This window comes from Pristis pectinata, chromosome 9 (assembly GCF_009764475.1).
Source record: "Pristis pectinata isolate sPriPec2 chromosome 9, sPriPec2.1.pri, whole genome shotgun sequence".
Taxonomy (NCBI): domain Eukaryota; kingdom Metazoa; phylum Chordata; class Chondrichthyes; order Rhinopristiformes; family Pristidae; genus Pristis; species Pristis pectinata.
The window spans coordinates 12343075-12366148 of record NC_067413.1 but is presented as its reverse complement, the minus strand read 5'-3'; the positions used below and the strand labels follow the sequence as shown (position 1 = coordinate 12366148).

The following is a 23074-nucleotide window of genomic DNA, read 5'->3' as shown; positions in this document are numbered from 1 at the left end:
TCCTGTGCTGTGCTGTTCTATGTTCTATTTACTATGTTCCTGACCTGCCATACAATCATATTACGCCAGGAATGCCTCATCTCACTGGGTATATCGACAACGTTAGGCCTTTTAGAGCCTAAGGATGTGCAAACTTCCAGAATGTGCTGAACTGGCTGAAGAAACTTGGCATCAGAATATTTTGGGATTGTGATTGGCAGTGTCTATTACCAGTAACCATTTAAATGAGCCCCAATTAGGTTTAAACAATGCTTGGATTGTTGGCTTTCTTGCAATGTGAGACTAGGAAGACTTGAAATATTAGCACTTTTCCACTGTATTAGAGAAAATTAAGAGATATAATAGTGTTTTTTAATACTTTTTGATAAAATAGTTTCATCAATTTATGATTGTAATAATTAAACTCAGGAGAGTGATGATGAAGCATTTGTAAAAGTTACTCAAGCATGGTGTGCTTCACCAAACAGCAAAGAATCCAATGCATCTTTCAGGGAAGGAATCGCTAAGCATCTAATGAAGACGAAGATGTAGGAATATAGGGAGAGGGAAGGATGATGAATTCGGTTTTGGATTTTTCTTTATTGAAGAGTTGGTATAAAAGCAAAACCCAAATGATTTCCTTCTGTGTGGTCAATTCCATGATTCTGACTCCATCAGGGAACCTATTTTCTTGGGAGTAAGGTTGAAGATGTAAGCCATGATCCAGTAATCATGGTGTCAGGAAGTTTGATGGACCAGATGGGCATTTCTTGTCCCCTGAATTCCACCAATGCCAATGCAAAGCCTGTGAAAACCAGCCAGGGTTTATCATCATGTGAGAGTGCTACCCCTTGGAGCCCTAATACCTTGCCCTTATTGTTCCCAAATGTGGCCACTGTTTCTTTTTTTAAAAGTGTCACTGGTGTAGCAGTTAACGTAACGCTATTATAGCGCCAGCGACCCGGGTTCAATTCCGGCCGCTGTCTGTAAGGAGGTTGTACATTCTCCCTGTGTCTGCGTGGCCTTCCTCTGGGTGCTCCGGTTTTCTCCCACATTCCAAAGACGTACGGGTTAGGAAGTTGTGGGCATGCTATGTTGGCGTCGGAAGTGTGGCGACACTTGTGGGCTGCCCCCCAGAACGTTCTACGCAAAAATGCATTGCCCTGTGTATTTCGATGTACATGTGTCTAATAAAAATATCTTATTACTTTCGTTTTGGAAAGAGAGATCTGTAATGCATTCAGTCTCAGAGCAGGGATAATATATCATTTTGCATTCTTGGTAACTAGTCAGCACTTGCAATTCAAATGACATGTAGACTGAAGTTTAAATAACATACTCACCATTGTACAGTTGGAAGAGTAGTTTAGAGGTTGAACTGATGATAATTGATATAACATTTTGCAAACAATGATTATGCAGGTCATAACTGTGCAGATACTCGATGCCAATGGACGTAACTTTACGTAAGGCAAAGCAAAGGCCCACGAGATTAGGAAGACATAATTCAGCAGGGAAACCTGTCGGAATATACTCTGATCAGTCTTCCACACTTTAACAATGCAGATCAAACACTAGTATACATAAGGAAACATTATGATATCTTTCTCAAAGTAGGGAAGACACAGTTCCACCCTCCCAAGACACACTCATACTTAGGGAATCTGAAATGGAGACCAGGTTATAATGGATAGAAGCTGTTGTTGGTTAAGGCTACTGGCACTCACTGTGATGTTTGTGTGACTGGTACAGCAACTTCAGGTGAATGGTTGTGATGTCACCATGATTACCAACAAGCACAACATTTATGTGACACCTTTAGCACAGCAACATTTTATCAAGACATTTCTCAAGGATTTTATCAAGTCCATACTGCCAAGCATCATAAGGAATTATCAGAACAGACAGCCAAAAAGATAAGTTTTGAGGAACCAAATTTGCCGTCTGAATTGCCTGTGGTTTCTGAGAAAAGGCGTCACACTGTGTGAGCAGTGAAATGTATGGAATGAAACTGCTCTATTGGCATAGTAGAGAAAAGCTAAAGCCATTACAAATATTTAGGGCTAATAAATAGCAGCGTGTGTTATGATGTAATGACTATATCCAACTATCCATGCAATGAACTATTCCAGCTATACGGGCAGAGATATCCAGATTTTATAATTTATCTAGTGAGATTTTAATGTAACATATATTTGGGCTTAATAAAAATTGTCATTTTGTTCTTACACTCACCTCTTTCAATGTAATCCAAATGATGTAAAATGACACAATTTTGATTATGTGAAGTTCCAAAATCCACCAAGCCATCATTTGTAGTTTATGGAAAGTCTCCATAAATTTTAGGAACAGCACAGTCAGTCGGTCAATTACCAGGTGCCATTTATTTGTCTTTTCCTCTAAACAGATGGCAAAAGAAAAATGACTTCATTATCCAGGTGAGCCCATTCCTAAAGCAGCAACAGCTGCTCGGCAATTAACTACAACTGAAGTCACAAAGCTCTGGAATGTGAGTCCCCAAACATGGAATTCGAGTGCAGATGCATCCCAAAAGGAAGGGATAATTTGAAGGACAGATCATTTGGGTAGTTATTAGGGTAACCAAACCTGCGGAGTCTCCCTCTATACTTACCTGGGGAATGGTCCATAGGTACCCTCCAGGTGATGGAAAGTGTAAAGAATAAGCACCTTAATTTCCCCTGTATTAGACAAATAAACTGCCCCTTGATTAAAAAAAACAGAACACTTGGCGGATCAGGCAGCATCTGTGGGAAGAGAAATCCCCAGTGTAGGTAGTGAATTAGAGAGGAGTTAATAGGCATGTGAGACAGACTGGGAAAATAAGTGAGGGAATGGGATTGTACTGGGAGCAAGCATACAGTAGATGATAGACTACATATCTCCCTTAAACGTTGTAGAGAAATATAAATACAAAATACTTCAGCATTGACAGCCAAAGATGAATTCTCCACCCTTCCCTCTCCCACCAATCTCCATCTGCCAATCAACCCCTCCTCACCTGGATCCACCTATTGCTTGCCAGCTCTTGCCTCACCCTCCCCCTCACCTTTTTATACCAGCTACCTCCTCTCTACTCTTTCAATCTAGATGAAAGATCTTGTCCCAACTTTCCATTTCCCTCCACAGATGCTGCCTGACCCACTGAGTTCATCCAGCAGCTCGTTTGTTGCTCCGGGTTCCAGCATCTGCAGTCTCTTGTGTCTCCAAATGTGAATTTTGTTCCTTTATGTATTCTGTGCAAATGAAAGTTCAGCAACACATCCTCCAGTTCATTAATCACAACAATGGAACACAGAGAGACCACCTCTCTGCTCACTGGCTCCCTACAGTAACCTTAATTATTACTCATTACAGGCTGCCCCAACTAATACCAGTGCTGGTGGTGATTTAACAGATCCTGAGGGGGCTACTGCACACTTGCTTGCAGCCAACTTTACAATCTTTTGAGAGGGACTAGACTTGGAGCACATTCACCAGGATGACGTTTTAACCCTCCAAACCAGAGCAAAACAATTTCTAGCCAAGCGCCCTTCAGCAGGATCAAATGGCCTCTGTCTGAGTGGTAAATTCTATGTAATATTTGAGGCATGCAATATACATTCCTTCTCTCAAAACATAAATACAGGAAAGACCACAAAGATGAAAAAATATTGCAAGTTAAGGCTTTATAGATAGTTTGAACTTCCGCAGGGGGTTTATAGCAGTCCACTCTCATTGCTCATAAATTATATAAGTAGTTTTGCGCGTTCAAAACCACCCAACTTACAAGGTCTGGCCTGCTAGCTATTTACAACACATTGCACAGACAAAGCAGCTTAATGTGCTGGTAATTTCCCCTGTTAACCCATCTGGACTCACCCCATCTGTGATATTCCCTTTGTTCGTCACATTCCCCTCCCACCTTCTGTTCTACTGAATACTAACTTGTGTCTCTTTACTTCCCACCTCTGAAACGTTGCAGGGTTTCAACCTGAAATACCGACAGTTCCTTCCCCCCCCGCACAGATGCTGTGACCCGCTGAGTACCTCCAGCAGATTGCTGTTTCTTGGACCTGAAACGTTAACTGCTTCTCTCTCTGCAGATGCCGCCTGACCTGTTGAGTGTTTTCAGCAATTTCTGTTTTTATTTCAGGTTTCCCACATCTGCAGTTGTTTTTTGATTTTTCTGATAACATCTCACCATCTGGACTTATCTATCGATTGGCACAACTGGAATAACTGCCAGGATTGTACCCCAAAACCATCTGGAGAGCAGAGAATTTGCTTAAGTATTTCATCAAGGAAGGTAACTAACAGGAAGTACAGGAAAAAGATAGAGCGGCCAGCATAATCAAAGACCCCACCCACCCCGGACATCCTCTCTTCTCCTCTCTCCCATCAGGCAGAAGATACAAAAGCCCGAAAGCGTGTACCACCAGGCTCAAGGATGGCTTCTATCCTGCTGTTATAAGACTATTGAATGGTTCCCCTGACCTTGATGGACTCTTGACCTCACAGTCTACCTCGTTATGACCTTACTGTCTGCCTGCAATGCACTTTCTCTGTAGTTGTTACACTTTATTCTGCACTTGTTATTGTACTACCTTGTACTACCTCAATGCACTGTGTAATGAATTGATCTGTATAGATGGTATGCAAGACAAGTTTTTCACTGTACCTCAGTACATGTGACAATAATAAACCAATTTACCAATGTAGAAAAATGAATCACCTCTGGAATCTTCCTCTCCCTCCTCTTCTCCTTCACCCTCCTCTGGTTTTTTATCCTCTGTTCTTTCCTCTTTCTGAGAACCGGTGTTAATATTCATCATGCCGATGTCAGGCAGACTGCCATCCTGGTTCACTAACCTGTGGAGATATTAGGCCTGTTAAGAAGACATTAAGCACAAGTTGTGGCCCTATCAGGATTAGGTTCAGAGGCGTCTTGCCATAGAATGTCAAGCACTTTATTCTAGCTTTTCGGCAGACATTTTTCCTAATCAGCATATCAGAATTAGGAGAATAACTGGCACATGAAGCAACTGTCTAAAACAGCTACATATTAAAATTGCTGCTTCAAGGTTATGATTCGAGTCTAAACTTGACATTTTCCAGAGGGAGAAAATTGTCACAGTTTAAGTTGAGAGCATGAAATGGCAAACATGTGAGAGCAAGCATTTCATGTCTTTGGAAGACTTACGCATTCTGACGATTTGACATGTATAGCTTGATTCTGTACAGAGTAATTCACACAGGAAGAAAAAGAGGATGAGTACAGCGCATTATGGAAAGAATATTACAAAAGAAAAGATTTGCATCAAGCCAGACAAAATTTATTATCTTCCCCGTACGCTGTAAACCGCTTCACCCTGCTGTGTATTTTAGATTCTGTGCTAAAGCAGCGTGCGTTTCTGGCCAGGATAATACATGCAATCCTCATCATTCAATGCTGACTTTTGCAAAACATTATTGCATTCAAACAGTAATTGCCATTCCATATTTGAGATTTGCTTCAAACTGTGCTGTGAACATTTTGTTTTAGGTACATGTTCACAAATTAATTCAGCTTTAGTTTGTTGGAAGTGGAAATGACAAAATACTTAGTTGCCAGCAGTTTGCAGCTGGATGTGAATATTTTACAAAGTGAAGGAAGGCAATGTGCAAGCTTTGGAAGGAAATCTAGATCATGCACCTTCTCCACAAACTATACATGATAGCACTACAGATCCATTATACATATTTACCTCAACTCTAAGAATAAAATTGGGAGGAACTCTTCTTTGGTCACTAGCACCAAGTGGGTGTGAGAGCATCAGTTGGAGATTGAAACCAACTCTCATATGCTTGTTTCATTAAAGGCAATGATGTCAGTGCTCTCACACTTTATACTGCTACTAACCAAAGAGAATTTCTCTCATAAAGAGTCCACAGAGGTTCTGTTCATACCCAGTGAATTAGTAATTCTTAATGCTCATGAAGTATACCTATGCAAACAAATAAGTTATAATCAAAGACCCCACCCACCCGGGTCATTCTCTCTTCTCTCCTCTTCCATCAGGTAGAAGATACAGGAGCCTGAGGGCACATACTAACAGGCTTAAGGACAGCTTCTATCCCATGGTGATAAGACTATTGAACGGTTCCCTTATACGATGAGATGGACTCTGACCTTATGATCTACCTTGTGACCTTGCACCTTATTGTCTACCTGCACTGCACTTCCTCTGTAGCTGTGACACTTTACTCTGTATTGTTATTGTTTTTACCTGTACTACCTCAATACACTCTGTACTAACTCAATATAACTGCACTGTGTAATGAATTGACCTGTACGATCGGTATACAAGACAAATTTTTCACAGTACCTCGGTACAAATGACAATAATAAACCAATACCAATACCAGTCAGTCAAGCTGAATTTAGTTATAGATCTTTCTGTTGCTGTATTATTTATGCTATCTGAGGTTTTTTATGCATCTTTTAAAATGAGTGAGTAAAAATTATCAATAAAATGCCGGTTAATAGAACCACAGAAATAGGAGCAGGAGTAGGCTATCCAGAACTTTGAGCCACTCTGCCATTTATGAACATCATGGCTGATCTTTCACATCAACAATATTTTCCAACACTATCGTCATAACCCTCGATTCTCTGAACATCCAGAGATCTATTGATCTGTTTTGAATTAACACAATGATTGAGCTTCCATAGCCCTTCAGGGCAAAGGATTCCAAAGTTTCACCATCCTATGAATGAAGAAATTTCTCCTTAGGTAAGTCCTAGAATGGTTTAGCACCGTACCACAACCAGGGGGAACATCTTCCCTTCATCATCTGTCAAGCCCTTTTAGAATTTTGTATGTTTCATTGAGATCTCCTCTCAGTCTTCTCAGCTCTTGAGTCCTGATCCACTATATCTCTCCTTGTACACCAAACCTGCTATCTCTGCAGCCAGTCGAGTGACTCTTCTTGGAAGTCCATCCTTTCCTAGGTAAGGGGACCAAAACTGTGCGCCGAGGCCCATATAATTCCAATAAGAATTCCTTACTCCTTTATTCAGGTCCTCTTAAAATAAAGGCAAATATATCATTTGCCCTCTTAATCACTTGCTGCACTTGAATGTCAGTTATTGACAACTTGTATTCAAGTTCATGTCCTGTTGAACATCAGCACTGCCCAATCTCTCAACATTTAACAATTTGCCACTTTTCTGTTAAATGCATCAAAGTGGGTAACTTCCCATTTTTCCACATTATATTCTATCTGCCATGTTCTCACCCACTCACTTAGCTTGTCCAAGTCCCCTTAAAGCTTCTTCAGATCTTGCTTTGTACTCACAATCCCACCGAGAGTCATAGAGTTATACAGCATGGAAACAGGCCTTTTGGCCCAACTCATCCATGCCGACCAAGGTACTTTCCTAAGTAGCCCCATTTGCCTGCATTTGGCCCATAGCCCTCTAAATCTTTCCTGTTCATATACCTATCCAAAAGTCTTTTAAATGCTGTAGTTGCACTCACTTCCACCACTTACTCTGCCAGTTTGTTCCATACACCCACCACCCTCTGTGTGAAAAACTTGCACCTCAGGTCCCCTTTAAATCCTTCCCCTCTCACCTTAAACCTATGCCCTCTAGTTTTAGACCCCTCTACCCTGGGAAAAAGACTGTGATCATCACCTAATCTATGCTCCTATTACTTTATAAACCTCTATAAGGTTACCCCTCAGGGAAACAGTCCCAGCCTATCCAGTCTCTCCTCATAATTTAAGCCCTCCAGTCCTGTCAACATCCTTGTGAATCTTGTTGCACCCTCTCTAAGTTAATCACATACAGTGACATGCAAAAGGTTGGACACCCCTGGTCAAAATTTCTGTTACTGTGAACTCATCTCCAAAAGTCATAAAGTTAAAGACGAAACATTCTTTTCAACATTTTAAGCAAGACTAGTGTATTATTTCTGTTTTGTATAATTTTAGAGTGAAAAAAGGAAAGGAGCACCATGCAAAAGTCTGGGCACCCCAAGAGATTTGAGCTCTCAGGTAACTTTTACCAAGGTCTCAGACCTTCATTAGCTTGTTAGGGCTATGGCTTGTTCACAGTCATCGTTAGGAAAGGCCAGGTGATGCAAATTTCAAAGCTTTATAAATACCCTGACTCCTCAAACCTTGTCCCAACAATCAGCAGCCACGGGCTCCTCTAAGCAGCTGCCTAGCACTCTGAAAATTAAAATAAATGATGCTCACAAAGCAGGAGAAGGCTATAAGAAGATAGCAAAGCGTTTTCAGGTAGCCGTTTCCTCAGTTCGTAATGTAATTAAGAAATGGCAGTTAACAGGAATGGTGGAGGTCAAATTGAGGTCTGGAAGACCAAGAAAACGTTCCAAGAGAACTGCTGGTAGGATTGCTAGAAAGGCAAATCAAAACCCCTGTTTGACTGCAAAAGACCTTCAGGAAGATTTAGCAGACTCTAGAGTAGTGGTGCACTGTTCTACTGTGCAGTGACGCCTGCACAAATATGACCTTCATGGAAGAGTCATCAGAAGAAAACCTTTCCTGCATCCTCACCACAAAATTCAGCGTCAGAAGTTTGCAAAGGAACATCTAAACAAGCCTGATGCATTTTGGAAACAAGTCCTGTGGACTGATGAAGTTAAAATAGAACCTTTTGGCCGCAATGAGCAAAGGTATGTTTGGAGAAAAAAAGAGTGCAGAATTTCATGAAAAGAACACCTCTCCAACTGTTAAGCACGGGGGTGGATCGATCATGCTTTGGGTTTGTGTTGCAGCCAGTGGTATGGGGAACATTTCACTGGTAGAGGGAAGATTGAATTCAATTAAATACCAGCAAATTCTGGAAGCAAACATCACACTGTCTATAAAAAAGCTGAAGGTGAAAAGAGGATGGCTTCTACAACAGGATAACGATCCTAAACACACCTCAAAATCCATAATGGACTACCTCAAGAGGCACAAGCTGAAGGTTTTGCCATGGCCCTCACAGTCCCCCGACATAAACATCATCGAAAATCTGTGGATAGACCTCAAAAGAGCAGTGCATGCAAGACGGCCCAAGAATCTCACAGAACTAGAAGCCTTTTGCAAGGAAGAATGGGTGAAAATCTCCCAAACAAGAATTGAAAGACTCTTAGCTGGCTACAGAAAGCATTTACAAGCTGTGATACTTGCCAAAGGGGATGTTACTAAGTACTGACCATGCAGGGTGCCCAAACTTTTGCTTCGGGCCCTTTTCCTTTTTTCTTATTTTGAAACTGTAAAAGATGGAAATAAAAAAGTAATCTTGCTTAAAATATTAAAGAAATGTGTCATTAACTTTATGCCTTTTGGAAATCAGGTCATCTTTTACTCACTCAGCTATTCACAGTATCAGAAATTTGACTGGGGTGCCCAAACTTTTGCATGCCACTGTACTTCCTCTGGTATGACGACCAGAACTACACACAATATTCCAGGTACGGTCATACAAATGTTTTGTACATCTGGAACATAATGTCCCAACTCTTGTAATCAACAGTTGGGATGTCATGTTACAGCTATACATGATGTCGGTGGGATGTCTCCAACACTACTCAACCTAGTTTAGTATCATCAGCAAGCTTGGTTCCCTCAGGAAACCAAGTTTGATTGTGAAAGGCTGTGGGTTAAGTACACACCCTGAGGTACTAATAGTCACAGCCTGTTAACCTGAGAGTGAACTCCCTTTTAGCTTTTTGTCCAATAACCAATTCTCAGTCCAGACCAGTAAATTACCCCCAATTGAACTTGCTTGATCACCTTCCTGTGCATGAACTTATCAAACACCTTCCAAAAATCTAAGTATATCACATCTACTCGTTCACCCTTATTGAATTCTACTCGTTATATACTCTAAGAACTCCAACATATTGGACAAGCACTATTTTCTCCTCAAAAATCCCTGGTAGTTCTGCTGAGTCTTTTCAAGTTTATAAACACCAGACCTTTAAAATAACCCATCATGACCAAGTTGGAAAGAAAGCAGTTCTGATGTACTTTGAAGGGCAAGGTTTCATCTTCTTAGCACAGCATTTCCCTTTCATTTCACTGTGATATATTGTTGGCTAAGGTGTGCTTTTATTACACATTTTTTCCTATAAACTGTACCCTCAGAACAAAGGAGTGTGCAAAGTGAGTGGGGGATTGTGACAAGCACTGTGCAGAACTCCTAATAATCATTTAAAACAAATGTTTAAGATGAGGTTATGGACCTACTCACACACATTAACTCATAACATTAAGCATATGTGCACAGGCCCCTCCAAAAGGCAGCAAACTTAAAGTGTGGCACATGCCCCTACCTTTGAAATAGCAGTGGTGGAGGCTTTGATGGTTTTAAAGGGTTCTGTAAAAGTTGAAGGGACTTTGTGGAATTGGAAAGCAACTGAATCTGATTGTGTGATGTTCAGTTTCACTGCAACCTGTCACAAAATCTTGCACTGAGTTATGCAATTCCTATATTATCTTATAGAAGTATCACTGTGCTCCCGACTGTAAATGTAGGGTTGACTTCAAAGGCACCACCAGCTGATTGAAGAATGTCACCATGTGTAATGAAGGGAAATTTAATCAACAAACAAATGCTTTATAACTCCAATCTCATGAAAACAGCAGGCTAGCGATAGATTAAACTGATTATCATCAGTAAAAACCCCATTAGCATGATCTGAAAATAGCAGCTCATTTTCTCTACTCAAGTAAACACACAGATAAACTGACAATATTAGGAAATTAGGACTTCCATATGTGAGATACATGAACATATCAACATGTCCGGTGTTTTCACAGAGTCATTATGCACTGATATCGTGCACTCCATAACAGATTATACAAGATAATTAAGTGGGGAATCTTAGAGAGCCGTATGAGTGACTGATGAAATCTGCAAGGATTAAACCAAGTTTCATGGAATTACCCTGCATGGACATTGAACACACAACATAGAACAGTACAGCCCATGAACAGGCCCTTCAGGGCACCATGTCCGTGCCGACCATGATGCCAATCCAAATTAATCCCACCTGGCTGCACATGGTCCATATCCCTCCATTCCCTGCCTGTTCATGTGCCTCTTAAACACCGCTACTGTATCTCCTTCCACCACCTCCCCCCAACAGTGAGTTCCAGCCTCTCTGTGTACAAATACTTGCCTCTGTGTAAAAAAAAACAGGGAATGCTGGAAGTACTCAGTGGGTCAGGCTGTGGCAATGGAGGGAGGAATAGAGCTAACACCTCAGTTCAATGACTTCCATCAGAACTCAGTCTGACCTGACGAACATTTCCAGCATTTTCTGCTTTTATTGCAGATTCCAGCATCTGCATTTTGCTTTTGCTTTTGGAAATCTGCCTGGCACACACTTTTACCTCATTATACCTTTGGGAAACACTGAGGGACATGCAAAGTGACAAAGATGCACTGTTATTTGAAATGTTTTCTTTATATATAGGAATATTTGTACTGTTTATTAATAAAGTGTTAATGGGAATGTAAGTGATAAACACCGGAGGGAAGAATTGCCATTTAAAAAAACATTGATGGCTTTTATTAGCACAGTGAAGTATAGGAATTAAAGGGAGGGCTTTTTTCTGGGTGAGGTGTTAAATATAAATGAGCAATATTCATGCATTTTGGAATTGGGGTAGAGCCCAGCTACCCTACCCCAGCCCAACAGCAACTGGTTTAAATGCATTGGGTTTGGGTCAGGTCAGATACTAAAATACACATAAGGCCTTGGGCTTGCATTTAAACATGGAACATAGCATAGGAACAGGCCCTTTGGCAGGATGCAATGCCAAATTAAACTAAATCTCTTCTGCCTGTATACGATCCATCTCCTTCCACTCCCTGCATCGTCATGTGTCTAACAGCCTCTTAAATGCCACTATCGTACCTGCTTCCACCACCAGCCCTGGCAGCCCGTTCCAGGCACTTACCCACTCGCTGTGTATAAAACTTGCCCCGCACATCTCCTTTAAACTTTCCCCTCTCACCTTAAATGCATCAAACAAATTACTTAATTCAACACAGAAAGAGGCCTTTTAGCCCATCAGATCCATGGTCCAAACAGAGCAACCATTTCAGTCCCGTTTTCCCCCCTCTATATTCCTTGGGACCTATCATTCTCACCTGCCAGTCAACTTCACCTTTGATTCTACTTTACCTACACTTGGGGGTAATTTACAATAATCAATTAACCTTCCAACACATCTTTGGGTTGTGGGAGGAAACCAGAGCACCCAGTGAAAAAAACCACATAGTGATAACGTGCAAATGCTGCGCATTTAGCGTCAAGATCAGGATTGAATCTAGGTACCTGGAGCTGTGAGGCAGCGTCACTAATAGCTGACCCACCATCCCAGCTGTGGACATGTAAGGTGTGGGTCAGATTTTAACTTTACATCTGAGCAGGTCTCTCAAATAAAGGTCTGCTTTCACAGCAAACTGCTCTCTCTTCATGAACTTAACATAAAGAAATAAATACAACTTTTCCCACCTGTTCAAAGATGTCCATAATTACCTCACCACACTACAGCACTGAGGATGCTCAAGATACCCTGAGATGTGCTAATCTCATGTCAACCACTTCATTAATCAATAAAGCCCTGAAATTCTCCTACCGACCTATTTAATTCCAACCAGAAAAACCAAAGGAATACCAGGAAACTGGCAAATCCTTTTGTCTTTATTTGGTAATTCAGAGATCCCATTTGTGTTTAAACTTTGTAAGCGTTAACATTGATTTTGAGACAATTCATCAGGTATAGTAGTAGTAAATACAAACCTTGAAATCTGGAAGTCAAAATGATAAAACCTCTATTAAAATGATCTTTTAAGTAACATTAACATTGCTGTTATATCACACTGTTATATCTTACAATCTCTATATTGAGGGATGCAATGATGCGATTCATTGTGACTCTGTTGCAGAAGCAGTTCCAAAATAAGGATGTGATTGCATGCTATAATTTATGGCAAATAAAATAAATGCAATGGACTTCTGTGATTACTAACAGTACCCACCTATTTACTAACAGATAAACACGACCATTAACTTTGGCATGGCTGGAAAATGGAGTGATGGGAGGCACATGAACAAACAAAGAGAAAGGAGAGAGAGATACAAATGATAAGAACCACAGACACAACAATTAGCCAACACAGCACCGCACACACGCACACACACACACACACACACACACACACACACACACACACACACAATTAAATGCAGGTTTAAAGTTACCACAGAAGCAATGGAAAATGGTAATGATTAGCAAAAGCAGGATATCATAGAAATAAACACTTATACTTAGTTCAGGTACATGTTCCAAAAATACAATGTTAGTTTCTCCCACTGTTGCAACAAATATGTCAGTGATGCTATTTATGAGTATTTTTTCTAAATGGTATCGATATTTCCAATTATTCTTGGTTGCCTTCCATTTCAAATACACAGGTGGACCCACACATCTGCTCGTGATCTCTTGCAAGATGGCAGGTGAAAAGAGAATGACATACAGGAATGCCAGAACAAACCACGATTCACTGATTAATTTAATTGACCAGGAGAACAAGTGCGTATTATTTAATACATGGAGCTGCACTCAGTAATGTGTTGGAATTAGATAACAGAAAGGGAATACCTATCTGAATGTGGAATAGTCAAGATGGAACAACCAAAGATACTCTTGCCCAAATGAATTGGTTAATTACTTACTCAAACCCCCATTTTTCCATCCTATTTCTCATTTTAACTTGTAGTACTCTGTACGTGGATGAGGCTATAGCTTAAAGCAGATGGATTCTTCTTAGAAATAATGACTTGGGCTACCTCATGTCTAAAGGATATTGTAACAGGGCTCTGCTGCTTTGGACCCAAGGAAAACAATGACCTCCCTCGACCTGGATTCTTCCCACCTAAACAACTCCTTCCTTCTCCTGCATGGCCCATCTACTGACATCTGTCTTTTGTTGTTCATTTTTCGGGATCTGGGCATTTGCTGGCAAAGCCTGCGATTGTTGCTCATCCGTAATTGCCCTCGAGAAGGTGGTGTTAAACTGCTGCCTTGAAACGCTGCTATTCTTCTGGTGAAAGTGATTCCATGGTGCTGTTGGGTAGGGGCTTCCATGATATATACCCAGAGACAATGAAGGTCTGGCGATATTTTTTCCAAATCACAATGATGAGCTAATTGGAGGGGAGGTGGTGGTGTTCCCATGTATCTGCCGCACTTGTCCTACTTGGAGATAGAAGTTGTAGATACGGGAGGTACTGTCAGAGTAGCCTGGTCGAGAACTGCAGTACACTTCAGAGATGGTACGCCCTGCACCACTGTGAACCAGTTTGCTGGTAAGCTGTCCCTCAGTGCTGGCTACTCTATTCTCTGACGCCTACAAGCCAGCTGTAGTTTCTGCCCTTTTCAGAGAACAGAATGAGAGGCAAGGCCCGAGCATTAAGTTTAGGTCGGGATGTGTGTTTCCATTCACCTCAACCCTCTGCCTGCCTAAATTTACACCTTCACCATCAAGTTAATAATCTGTTGGAATGGATCCCATTGTAGAACCGGCCTGATCTTCATTCCATTGAAATCAATGTGGTGAAAACGGGGCTGGTTCCACAAGGACTGTACCTACCGCAATGATTCAACAGACAGGTTTACTGAAGGCTAAGTGTTAAAATCATGCAAATCAGAATTATATATCGTCAAGGATAACTAGCTGTAACTCAGAACCAACCGATGGCAACTATAAGAATAATTGTAACTAATATATAATTGTCATTATTGTTAGAATCACAATTAATATACAAGACAAATGAATAATAATGTTAGTGCATTACATAAATGCCTAGGGTTTGAGGAAAAGGAGATTGGTGCTTCAACTGTCTAATTCATTCTACGTCAAAATTTTATGCACCTTTAGAACTTTTTACTAAAATTCTGCTCAGAAAGCAATTTTCATCTTCACTGTTATTTATATTTTGGTGGAGTGGATTGATTGCCTTTTATAGAACTTGTGCCATTTTTGTTTGATTGAAATGAGCAGGATGAAAAGAGAGCAGGTTCTTCAACAGGCTGGTGATTTGTTTCACTACATGGCAGCGAAGGATAAAGTCTAAGCCTGTTGAATGAGCCTTATATTCCCATTAATTAAATTTAACGCATAAGATATCAAGAGGATATTATAATGTTTCATTGTTCTAAATTTTAATATTTTAAACATTTACCCCTTGAGTAATCAATCACAAAACAATATATGAGAGTCTTTATAATTATCACATGAAAATTATATAACCCATTTCAGATACGATCACAGTAAATCGAGAGTCAGAGTAACACATCAAGATTATGGGGAATAGATGTTATGACACATACACTTCCAATGCATAATTTGCCAACATATTAAGGAATGTTTCTCACCTATAGATAGTGCTCTCCTGTTTGCTGGTCACCGCTTTCAGGTCAGTGAGCTCCAGAAACCGATCATGGAAATAATGAAGGTGCAATATACACACGAGCAAGAAAGATGTGGGGATGAAAATGCTGGTAAACAGATCTGCTACAGTGAATTTCTCCAATCCAAGGTCCTTCAATCTTTAGCAAAAATAAAACAATTATACATTTAGTTCTGAAGGGGAGACGCATCAATTTCAGATCAAAAGAAGCTGTTTAAGTTACTGTTCCAATTGCTGGTTTTCAATGCAAGACACCAAATTGTGTAAGTTTGCATTTTGTGCATGCACAGTAATAATTTAACTGACTTTTTTCTTGTGTTTTGAGTCCTTATCCTGCACTTACAACCTTCACCAGCTGTACGTAACGTGCATCCAACTTGTTTGTACTTCACAGGTTTGATTATTTATACATTGGGATGTGGGTGTTGCTGGTAACACCAGCATTTAACCACCACCACCATGTCTGTGCCAAACATGATGCCAATCCAAACTAATCCTATCTGCCTACACATGATCTATATCCCTCCATTCCCTGCCTGTTCATGTGTCTGCCTAGATACCTCTTCAACATTGCTATTGTATCTGCTTCCACCACTTCCCTTGGAAGCACACTCCAGGCACCTACCACTCTCTGCATATAAATCTCCTTTACAATTTTCCACTCTCACCTTAAAGCTATGCCCTCTAGTATTTGATATTTCCACCCTGGAATAAAGACTCTACCTACCCTATCTATGCCTCTCATAATCTCATATACTTCTATTCGGTCTCCCCTCAGCCTCTGAAAAGAATCCAAGTTTGTCCAACCTCTCCTTATAGCTAATACTCTCTAATCCAGGCAGCATCCTGGTAAACCTCTTCCGCACCTTCTCCAAAGCCTCTACATCTTTCCTGTAAAGTGGTGACTGGAACTGCACACAATACTCCAAATGTGGCCTCACCGGTTTTATACAGCTGCAACATGACTTCCCAACCTTTATTTTGTGTACAAATTTTATTTGAGTACAAATTAGAACATGGAACACAAAGCAGCACAGCATAGGAACAGGCCCTTTGGTCCACAATGTTGTGCTGAACTAATTAAACTAGTAATTGAATGCTTAACTGAACTGATCCTTTTTTCCTACACAAGCATATCCCTCCATTCTCTGCACATTCATGTGCCTATCTAAGAGTCTCTTAAACACCTCTATCGTATCTGCCTCCACCACCACCCCTGGCAGCACATTCCAGGAACCCACCACTCTCTGTGTAAAAAACTTGCCTTGCACATCTCCTTTGAACTTCCCCCCCTTACCTTAAATGCATGCTCTCTTGTATTAGATATTTCAACCCCGGCAAAAAGATACCGGCTGTCTACTCTATCTATGCCCCTCATAAACTTCAATCAGGTCTCCCCTCAGCCTCTGCTGCTCCAGAGAAAACAACCCAAGTTCGTCCAACCTCTCCTTATAGCATATGCCCTCTAATCCAGGCAGAATCCTGGTAAACCTCTCCAAAGCTTCCCCATCCTTCCTATAATGGGGCCGACCAGAATTGAATGCAATGCTCCAATAGTTTGGAAAATTAGCTAATCTGACACTGAGAGTTTATCAGAGTTTTACTGTAACAATATTTTGAGCTGTGTACAAAGTAATTTCTCAGTTACTCACTTTTCAATATCCATTCCAGTCATGTTTTGCCACAGATACGGGAATGAATCAAACTGGTAGGTGTACACAAGGATCAAGACCAGCATTGTGTACGAAACAACAATAATCCAAAAATATTTCAAGATCCGCCGCCACCAATCATAATGTACCTGGAAAAAAATGCCTTCAGAAGTATAAGCAGCCAAGGAAAGCAGAATTATGTAACATAAATAATTACTATCTTTGGAAGCTCTGGATTTGCCTGCGTCAGCTTCCAGAATAAATCTTTTCACTGCCATGGTCTGAGCAGTGATACCAAACTCCCACTGCCAGGCCACACTTCCAAGGAATGGTCGAAAGATCAGGTCCATGGTGTTGTGATTCCCTGAATCATACTCCCAGAATTTACAGCTTACTGCTGGGAAATCACAGGCAAGTGAAAACTGAATACTTATTTTATTGTGGTATGCTTGTTTGCATGTTTTAAATGGAAAAGAGGGCTTGTTCTGCAAACTACTAAGTGCAATGGATTCTGTACTGTGTCATAAAGTGGCAACGCCCTGAGCCATCTGAATTGTTCCTTGTGTAACATCCTTTCACCACAATTCCACATTGTTGGAGGAACTTTAATTCCATTTCAGCTACATTTAAAAATTACATTGGTAGGGCTGCATTCATCATTTAAGGCTCATTACCGCTGGAAATCATGCAGCCTGTGAATTTCTACTAAATGAAATGAGCTAAGCGGGTAATGAACAGCAGGGATTTAGGACTCCTCTGGAGAACTTGCTGATCACGTCACCTCTCAAGGTTTTCTGCATTTTGCCCATTTTTTTTTCCAGTTTAGAACATTACCATCTTAATGGCTGTTTTCCAAAACTATCAGGAAATATGACAGCAACAACAGTGTGCACTACAATGGACTTTTGTTTTAGTCTAATATTTTCTTGTTTAATTTTGTATAATTTATGTTTTTCTTGTGAATATTGTGTCTCTAATGCTCTGTGTCTGTGATGCTGTTGCATTACTGCCTGGTATGAAGGCTCCAATGCACAGGAGCGCAAGAGGCTGCAGAGGACTTTGCAGACGCAGCCAGCTCCATCACGAGCAAAACCCTCCCCACCGTTGAGGATATCTTCAAGAGGCGTTGCCTCAAGAAGGCGGCATCCATCACTAGGGACCCTCACCATCCGGGACATGCCCCCTTCTTGTTGCTACCATCAGGGAGGAGGTACAGGAGCCTGAAGACCCACACTCAACAATTCAGGAACAGCTTCTTCCCCTCCGCCATCAGATTTCTGAACAGTCCACGCTACTTCATTATTCCTTTTTTCCGCACTATTTTCCATAAATTTGTGCCTTTGCACTGTACTGCTGCCGCAAAACAACAAAATTTCACAACATACAAGTCAGTGATAATAAACCTGATTCTGAAGTAAGTTTACATTGCACCTGTGCATAGGTGTACTTGTGTATGACAATAAACAGGTGCACCTCAAGGCTGTGTACTTAGCCAACCCCCTCCCCACCCCCGCTCTACTCTGTACACTTACATGATTGTGTGGCTAAGCACAGCTCCCATGCCATCTTCAAATTTGCTGATGACACCACTGTTGTTGGGCGAATCACAGGTGGCGATGAGTCAGCTTACCAGAGCGAGATAGGACACCTGGTTGAGTGGTGCCATAACAATGTCAGCAAGACTAAAGAGCTGATTGTTGCCTTCAGGAAGGGGAAGGAGGGCGAGCATGCTCCAGTCTGCATTGGGGGATCGGGGATGGAGAGAGTCAGCAGCTTTAAATTCCTGAGCGATAACAGATCGGATGACCTGTCCTGGGCCCAGCACATAGATGCAATCATAAGGAAAGCGTGCCAGAGTCTTTACTTTCTTTTGAGGTTAAGGAGGTTCGGCTTGTCACCGAACACTCTAACAAACTTCTACAGACTATTGAAAGTATCCTGACTGGTTGCATCATGGTCTGGTATAGCAATTCGAATGCACAAGAATATAAAAAGCTGCTGAGGGTAGTGGACTCAGCCCAATACATCACGGGCACATCCCTCCCCACTGTTGGAAGTATCTACAGGAGGCGCTGCCTCAAGAAGGCAACATCCATCACCAAAAGATCCCCACCATCCAGACCATGTCATCTTTTTGCAGCTACCATCGGGCAGGAGGTACAGAAGCCTGAAGTCCCACACCACCAGGTTCAAGAACAGCTACTTCCCTTCAACCATTTGGTTCTTGAACCAACCAGCAAAACCTTAATCACTACAGTTTATCAACTCTATGACCACTTTGATTATTTTGCACTAAAATTGACTTTTACTTTGTTCTATTTGTGTTCTTTCTTGTAAAAATTATGTATAATTTATGCTTAATTTATGATTTTCCTGTGAATGCTGCTTATCTGATGTTATATGCCTGTGATGCTGCTGCAAGTAAGTTTTTCATTGCACCTGTGCATACATGTACTTATGCAGATGACAATAAACTCGACTTTGACAACTTATAATAAGCGGAATCCGCCTTTGCATGAGCTTATGCCCGTTTCTGTTGCTGATGCCCAGCACATGTTGTTTGCACAATTGTGCCGGAAGAAGATTTGTGATTTGGTCACTTTGCATTTTTGCATATTTTTGGTCACCTGGTGATTTGGGAAGAGAAAAGTAATTTACAGGAAGTGTAGCATTAAGTATAAAAATGGTGCCTTATGAATGCAATTAACTACATTAGCTCTCTTGTGAATCACCTCTCCACCAACTACAACAAAATTAGACAACAGGGAGAAAATGTGTTGCACATTTCCAGCATTGTTATGCTTGGAAAAATTGCTTCAGATAACATAATTCTAAAACTTTGATTTTAATATTTGGACATCATTACAATCTGGTGAGCCATATGCTTTTATGTCACCTGTTACTTTTTACAATTACTCCCAAAAGCAGCTGGGAGAATGTAAAGAGCCAACAAAAGTGGCTTGTGAGAATTCCTGCCAATTAGCTTACTCTAGGGAGTGTACCCAAATTGAATGAAAAATCCAGACCTCTATACTTCCTGTCATTAAATCTACTTGTATAATTTCCTTTATAATAGGTTGTAATGCAAGATAGCATCTGCAATTAATTTGTACAATTTCTGGCTCCCTATAGAGCTACTTTCTTCAGAAAAGCCTGTGATCGCACATATTTATGCAGCTTAGTTCTATCCCTTAAGTTGTGTTATGTTTCTAGCAACTAAATGTGAAGATCCTGTTCTTCTGTGGCACATGCTGTTCAGACCTCTGTAGAGTTGTCTAAAATCATGAATAGCAGGACATTCAGTCACTATATTGCTGTAAAACATCTCCCAAATATTAAACTTTGCTGTGTGAGAAATAATCGAGTTCTAATTAGTGCAGGCTGTGCATTGTTGCCTTGTTAAGACCCCACCCACCCGGGTCATTCTCTCTTCTCTCCTCTGCCATCAGGTAGAAGATACAGGAGCCTGAGGGCACGTACCACCACGCTTAAGGACAGCTTCTACCCCACTGTGATAAGACTATTGAATGGTTCCCTTATACGATGAGATGGACTCTGACCTCACGATCTACCTTGTTGTGACCTTGCACCTTATTGCACTGCACTTTCTCTGTAGCTGTGACACTTTACTCTGTACTGTTATTGTTTTTACCTGTACTACATCAATGCACTCTGTACTAACTCAATGTAACTGCACTGTGTAATGAATTGATCTGTACGATCGGTATGCAAAACAAGTTTTTCACTGTAACTGACAATAATAAACCAATACCAATACCAATTGAGAGAACGGGCCTCACACTAACAGCAGCAAGACAAAAGTCCTCTACCAGCCTGTCCCCACTGTGCATCCCTGCTCCACAACTAGACTATGGAAAACTGGGATCACTTTCTGTTTCCAGGGAGCTTCTCTCCTTGAGTCTGACATCAATGATCACCACTACCTCCAGTGTCCTGCCTAACCTTTCGCCGGACGAGGAAAAAAGATCAATTCCCCAAGCCTAACGAAGCTCATAGTCAATGGTCAGCAGTAATGCCTGCTCTCCCGTGTGCTTTGGATACACAGACTATCTCCCTGAAAGCACTGGAGAGCTACCTCCATTGCTGTCTCCACAGAACCTGCCAATCAACTGGCAAGATGAAACCATTCAATGCCAATTCCCACTTCCTTTAATAAGAGGGAACCATAATCTGTTTTCACTCCTGTGCCATTTTAAGATGTCTGTTTTGTCATTTTTAACTTGTGCTGTATATCTGGCAATGTGTTCTGTTTTTCCCTGGGTGTACTTGAGAAAGACATTGCTATTTGCTCCTTGTATAACCTGTGCCATTTCCAGGACAGGCTAGTTGAAAAGTATCCCAGTTACTTTGTGTATAAGGTAGCATTTGTGGTTGTAGAAGGTATGGACATGGCTGTGGAAGGTGAATGTTTTTCATTTTCAACTGTATGTAGTTCCTTTAATGAGGCTAAAATCCCCAACACTGTGGCTTCAATTATGTTCAGCTAGCTCTGATGGAAGGTCATATTGTCTGCAGGACTGATACCAGACTCCCAAACAGGCACGCTACTCCCAGCTCAGAGAAAACACTTCATGGATATTCTCAAAACATCCTGGAAAGAACATAACGTCGTCACTGACTCAATGAAACTTCTGTCCCAAGACCATTCAAAACGTGGAAAGACCCAGGAAGGGTCTGAGCTTCGAAGTAAGCACGTAGAGACAAGGTGACAATGGTTGAAGGAGTGCAGAACATCTCAAGCTGCCCATCCATCACACCAAATACCTGTTGATCCACCTGTGGAATAGTCCATGGGTCCTACATTCATCACCCAAAGTACTGGAATGGAAGCAAGACCTCCTTGATCCTAAGGGTCTGCCTATGAAGCAGAATACTTAACAGCTTAAGAACATTTAGAATCTTCTCTAGGCCAAAAATACTATTGCATTGCGCATGCATTGTTTTTCTCTCCGCTAATTAATTAATAATTCCATTATCTTTAAACTAAAAAAATCTAATTTCTACATAATCTTGAGTTTATGACCCAAACATTACAATTTGGGAAGTGTGTATGAAATAGCTTAAAAATTCTTGGCTTGTTCTATCTGAAAGTTCTTCAGTTTAGGCACGCTAGCGTAATGCTATTACAGTGCCAGTGACCTGGGTTCAATTCTGGCCACTGTCTGTAAGGAGTTTGTACGTTCTCCCTGTGTCTAGGTGGGTTTCCTCCAGGTGCTCTGGTTTCCTCCCACATTCTAAAGACATACGGGTTAGGAGCTGTGGGCATGCTATGTTGGCGCCAGAAGTGTGGCGACACTTGCGGGCTGCCCCCAGGACATTCTGCGCAAAAGATGCATTTCACTATGTTTCAATGTACATGTGACTAATAAAGATATCTTATCTTATCTTATCTTAATCGGCTGGCATTCCTCCTTGAAATATTGCTGCCAAATCCTGAGCTCATGGCCATTTTACACCAAGCTGCTGGAGTTACACATATGTCATAAACACAAAAACCATCTGGGGACAATTAATATCCATCAATATGACTACCAACTGCCTATTCTTATAATCTATTCATTGCACTATTGAAAGTTACCTTGAATGGTGATCTTGATAAATAATGAATGGGTCATAGAGAGATACAACATGTATCTCTTCGGCCCACAGAGTCTACGTCAGCCATCGACCATCTACGTTAATCTTACATGAATCCCAGTTTTTATTCTCCACACATTCTCATCAACTCCCGCCAGATTATTCTCCCATGATAATGTGGTAAACTGGATCAGCAAACTTGCAGACGACACCAAAATTGGGGGCATAGTGGACAGCGAGGAAGGCTTGCAGTGTGATCTTTACCAGCTAAGTAAATGGGCTGAAAAATGGCAGATGGAATTTAATGCAGACAAGTGTGAGGTGATGCACTTTGGGAGGACAAACCAGGATAAGACT

General features: G+C 41.1%; 1 protein-coding gene across 1 annotated transcript in view; it reads right to left on the bottom strand.

Moving 5' to 3' along the window:
• Window positions 1-23074, bottom strand: part of LOC127574433 (piezo-type mechanosensitive ion channel component 2-like) — a 521253-nt gene that overhangs the window by 110463 nt on the left and 387716 nt on the right. The window contains 5 exon segments of the mRNA XM_052023441.1: window positions 1323-1499; window positions 2215-2378; window positions 4712-4848; window positions 15433-15606; window positions 17120-17268. Of these exon segments, the coding sequence (XP_051879401.1) occupies window positions 1323-1499; window positions 2215-2378; window positions 4712-4848; window positions 15433-15606; window positions 17120-17268 (801 nt within the window).